At 44.0% G+C, this 5,437-nt stretch overlaps 1 protein-coding gene across 7 annotated transcripts in view; it reads left to right on the top strand.

The window, feature by feature from the left end:
• Window positions 1–5,437, top strand: part of PTCD3 (pentatricopeptide repeat domain 3) — a 28,193-nt gene that overhangs the window by 5,149 nt on the left and 17,607 nt on the right. For 6 of the 7 annotated variants that reach the window (XM_015564080.1, XM_006763987.2, XM_015564081.1 and 3 more), the window contains exons 5-6: window positions 3,968–4,036; window positions 4,486–4,590. In XM_015564080.1, the coding sequence (XP_015419566.1) occupies window positions 3,968–4,036; window positions 4,486–4,590 (174 nt within the window). Of the gene's footprint in view, window positions 1–3,967; window positions 4,037–4,485; window positions 4,601–5,437 lie in introns of those variants that run through there. The other variant, XM_015564085.1, reaches the window with a different exon arrangement.

Raw genomic sequence — 5,437 nt, 5'->3', positions numbered from 1 at the left:
TTAAAATGTTAAAATCAAATCTGATATTGTTTTACCTTTTATTTGGTGTGTGGAAGGTGTGCGGAAGAGGGGGTAGTCTTATACGGCGAGTATATAACAAACTCTGTATTTTGAGTGGAAATGTTAGGGGGTCGTCTTATACGCCCAGTCGTCTTATATGCCGGCAAATACGGTAGTATACTGTATGTGAAAGGGTTTAGGGCAGTGCCTAATACAAAGGAAATGCTCCATAAATGCTAGCTGTTTTATTCTTACTACAATTATCTTAATGGTTTTTCAATAATTGCTCTGTTGAATTCTGTTGACAATTCAAGAATAGAGCAGGCAATCTGGTAGAGAAACTGAAACCTTGGTAAACACCTCAGAAATGCAGCTTTCTGATTGAATGTATTTTTCATGAGCTGGAAACTACACTTTTCATTCCAACTGTGGGAAATGTCTAAAGTAATTAAGTCCTTTCTTTTGTCACTATATCTGTGTGACTACTGTTCCTCCTTAAGGCCGTTATCACAGATTTCCAGAATTGCTCTTCTGTTGCTGATGTTAAACCTCACGGGGTGTTAGGCCAAATGTGCACTGATATTCCCTGAAGAAGGGTTTTAAAGACCATCTCTGCTCTGGCAAGACATTGAGATGCTCAAGCACTCACTTACCCATGAATAGGCACCCAAAATTTAAGCTACAGAAATGGGCCTCTGAGAGTGCCCTTAGCTTTTCAGTGAGAATGGCCCAGAAGTTGTAGAATTGAGTGTACAATTGTCTAACTTGGGATCCTTAAAATCCAAGGGATAGTCATTTATTCCTATCACCCCTTATGGTGCTCCCCAGGCACTGTGCTATGGCTGTAGACTTAAGACACAGTCCTTGCCTGGTTCCCAGAGCAGATAGCTGAAGGAGCTCTCAGCAGAGTGTCCATGACCGAGATTGGGAAGGATTTCCAGAACCCCTGATGGTTGGATTGGTGCTTGGAAGGTGAGAAGCTAGGATACAGTCCTGGGAAAGGGTATTTCTGATAGAGGCAGCACCATGAACAGAGGCCCAGAGGCATAGAATGAGTTTGTATGGTGGGAATCAAGGATGTGTGAGGTACAGAAATGAGAGAAGAGACAAAACCATGAATGCTATTCTAGTGACTTCTGATTTTTAGCCAAGTCCATTGAGGAGTTTAAGCAGTGGTGAGGCAGATGAATTTTAGAAAAGATAGCAGTGTAGAGATGGGAGACCTTTGAATGCATGATTAAGATCTTAAAATTCTCAAAGCCAAACCCCTTTCCCTCCAAACCACCTCACACATTTCTTTGCTGTCTGTTAATGGCAGCTCTGTTCTCACAGTTGTTCAAACCAAAGTCCTGGGAGACATTTTTGACCTCTGTCTCTCAGGCTGCATCTTAGTAAATCCTTTGTTTCTTCAAAATATATGTGCGTGGAGTCCCCAAGACCACTCCTGCCATGTTTTACTACAGTGAGAGGACACAAAGCACAATCCGCAAAGGGGAGGGCACTGGGTGAAGCCCAGAGGAAGCCGGGTACAAGCTCCCAGTTTTCCCTGCGGAGTCGGCACAGGGTTTGCTTGATTCCTCCACCGGAGTTGTGATGACCCGTGTGCCATGTCTGCCCAGAAAGCTCTTTAGGGACTCAGTGCCCAGAGTGTTTGGGAGGCAGGTCATTTAGGCACCTCTGCCTGGCACATACCAAATTCCAGACTCCCAGAGGGAAGCAGAGGTTCAGCGTAAACGACATTGTACAGACAGCTCGGCACAGTGACCCGGTCTTACCAGTCCTGGGAATGGTGGGAGCCATTCTGAAATCCAGGTTCCCAGCTGCCCCCTGAGGACCAGCTGCAAGCAGGCCTTTCTAAGAATGGCAGTCCCAGATTCTCAGCGCTTGCCACCACCGTGATCACCTTGGTCAGCTAAGCCACCATCATCTCTTAATATCCTGGATTAGTTAATACAGTCTCTGTCCCTTCAGCCAGGGTGACCCTGCTGAAATGGTAGATCACAGCACTCTGCAAAGAACCCAGAGCTGTGATAAAAGCTGAAGTCCATGGAGGGCTCCTAGGCCCTGTGTGAGTCCCACACACGTTACCTCTGCCTGCCCGTCCTGTCTTCCTCACTCACTGCGCTAACCATGCTGGCCTCCTGGCTACTTGTTGGTTTCTCAGTGGCCGTGCATCTGATCAGGGCTTCAATATCTGCTCTTCCTCTGCTCCCTAATCTCTTGAAATTTTTGCTTAAATATCACCTTTTCAGTGAGGCCTCCCCCGACCACCCCATTTAAAATAGTATATATCATTTCCTGATACTTGTCCCTTTCTGTATTTCATTTTTCTGCATAGCAGTTATCTCCTTTAACTATACTATATAGTTTATTATTTTGTTTACTTTCTGGAGGTTTCCCCCACCCCACCACCCCACACACACACACTTGTAAGCTTTATAAGGGAGTGAGAGTTTATCATTTCCCTTGTAGAATAATGCCTGGCACATAGGAGGTGCTCAGTAACAATAGAAGGAATGAACAGGGAAGTCCCAGAACTAAGGCAGTGGCGGTTGGGATAAGGGATTGGGGAGCAGGTGGATATTTAGGAGCTGAAGTTGGTTGGGCCTGGTGATGAGTTAGTTGAATGGAAGGAGTGGGAGAAGATCTTAGGATTGGACTGCAATGGTCAGTACCAGGTACCATGCAGTGAGGGCGGGAACTGTGTCAGGGAAGTTCATTTGGGGATAAATCTGGCTTGAAGAGTCTGAGCTACAGGGCCAGACTAGAATTGTTTCTCAGAGACCGTGAAGAACTTGGAAATCATTGGGGGAGGAAAATTGGGAGACAAATAGAATAAGTCTAATAAGTTAAAAGACATTGGGCATGTCACTAAACCCAGAGGCCCTGGACAAGTATTTTAATACTGCGGGTGCGGGAGAGGATCCGAGCCAACGCCAGGCAGCAGTGTGCGTGCTCTCAGGGTGGCCCAGGCAGCAAACCTGGAACTGCTCCCTCCGGTTCGCCTTTCCGTGCCTGCCTCATTGTGATAGAGTGGCATAGCCAGAGGAAATGGGCCACAGATGAGGAGTGGGAAGGAATACGGTTCTGAAGGTGGCAGCAGGAGGCCTCCAGGCCCTTGGTATGAGCAGCCTTCCTTTGAGAGCTGCAGGGAAGCTCACCGGCTCGTCCACCCCAGCCCTCAGAGAAGTCATGTCAGGAAGACAAGGCATCAAGGGGACAAGCAGAAGATTCAGGATGTAGGGTGAATGTTTTTCTCTGGAACAAAGATTCCATGAGGCCTGGGGAAGGATGCTCTGGGGGAGAGGAAGTAATCTGGGAGCTGTTCCAAGCGAGCCCCTGGTGCGCTGGAGTTGAAGTATAGAACCAAGCCAAGCCCTGCTTGCAGCCCTCAGGTGGTTCTGCCATTGGATCAGTCTAAGCCAGCAGTTCTCAACCTGTGGGTCGAAACCCCTTTGGCGGTCGAATGACCCTTTCACAGGGGTAGCCTAAGACCATCCTGCATATCAGATATTTACATTACGATTCATAACAGCAACATTACAGTTATGAAGTAGTAACGAAAATAATTTTATGGTTGAGTCACAACATGAGGAACTGTATTTAAAGGGCCAGAAGATTGAGAAACACTGGTTTAGAGGATCTTTACATAGAGTTTAGAACAACAATACTCCCTTTTGAAAGCAGACTCAGATCTTAAGAAGCAGTTGTGGGGGTTTGAAGAATTGTTTGCTTGAATTGTGTATAACTAGAACCATGTCTTATAGAGCTGAGAGACCATTAGTCCATTTCTCTTTCTCTACATACACACACACGCACACGTACACATACAAATCACATACATATGAGTGCACTGTTTTACATGTACGATTGAAACTTATTTTAATTTTGGACATCAGTGAAACTCACCAGGTCAGGTCCTCTTCATAAAAATGTAGCTAAAGAGCCTTCTGTCTCTTCTCCACAGGATATCACAGCTGTCCCTTACGCATTTCAAGATGATCCTTACCTCATACCAACCTCCTCTGTGGAATCGGTGAGTACTTACTTCCGTGTGGTTTTTCGAGTATCATGTTCTATCTTGCTGGTTTGGGTACAAGAGTGCATATATAATTTAACTTAATTGTAAAAACCTAAATTGGTAAACTTTTTGACCTATACTACTTCATTAAAAAAGTTTTAGAGATTAGCTGGTTGAGGCTGGGTAATATTTAGGCCCTTTCACTCTGGAGCAATCCACTCAGTTGAATGCATTGTTTTTGTGTGCCTCAGTATGTATATAAGACATGACATGAAATCATGTCACACTCAACAGAGGTGGATGTGTACTGTGTAATGTAACTTCTAATTGGGATTCTGTGTATTGATGCATTCCTTTTTAAGGGGGGGAATAATAAGTCTTACCAAGGATGTGACTTTGATCTCTTGAATCTAAATTGCATGTAAATACCAATTTATATCTGAGTTGTTTTTTTCTTTATATAGCGTTCATTTTTATTGGCAAAGAAGTCTGGAGAGAATGCAGCAAAGTTTATTATTAATTCACATCCCAAATATTTTCAGAAAGACATAGCTGAACCTCACATACCGGTAAGGAGAGGTAATTGCAATTTTCAGATAATACTATATAAATATAAATTTAACCAAACTCTATGGCTAATATTTGAGGAACCATTTGAATGCCCTCAGTATATGGGGGGGAAAGTCTTTTAATGTGTAGTTATTTGTGCTCACAATATTTTTTATATGATTTTATTGACTTCAGAAAGAAAGGGAAAGGGAGAGAGAGAAACTTCAGTGATGAGAAAGAATCATTGATTGGCTACCTCCTGCACACCTTCTATTGGGGATAGCCTATAACCTGCTGGTTAGGTGCCCTCTTGGTTCATGGGTCAATGCTCAACCACTGAGCCACACCAGCCAGGCAATACTAACTTTTCTTTTAGCCTATATGTATTTGCTCTTCTTTTTATTTTCCCAATTTAGCTTCTGATCTTTACCTATGTGATTGTTCGTTTTCGGTTTCCTTCAGTCGCTTTTCTATCCACTCCTTAAGCATTACTGTCTTTCTTCGGTTTCCATACTCAGTCATATTCTGTTTTTGTCTACACTCTTCTTGCTTCAAGCCTTATACTTTATTTGGCATTCTTGTATATCGGGCCTAGATCCCTCTACGTTGAACTCCAGATTGTATTTCCAACTACTTCTTTGTTCTCTTGTCATGAAGAGTGAGTATTTGTGCAGTACCTGTCTGCTGTATGTTAGACATTGTGCTTAGTGCTGTCAGTACAGTGGAGAGCAAAAATGTGCCTCTGCCCTCCTGCGTTTTTTGTGGAACTATAACCTCAGATTCATCATGTCCAGAAGCATTCCCTCTCACATCTCCCTGCTTCTCAAAACACACATACCCAAACAGAGCCCTCCTGTTTCTCAAGCC

Source organism: Myotis davidii, unplaced genomic scaffold, assembly GCF_000327345.1.
Source record: "Myotis davidii unplaced genomic scaffold, ASM32734v1 scaffold339, whole genome shotgun sequence".
Taxonomy (NCBI): Eukaryota; Metazoa; Chordata; class Mammalia; order Chiroptera; family Vespertilionidae; genus Myotis; species Myotis davidii.
This window is presented reverse-complemented; position numbering and strand designations above follow the sequence as displayed.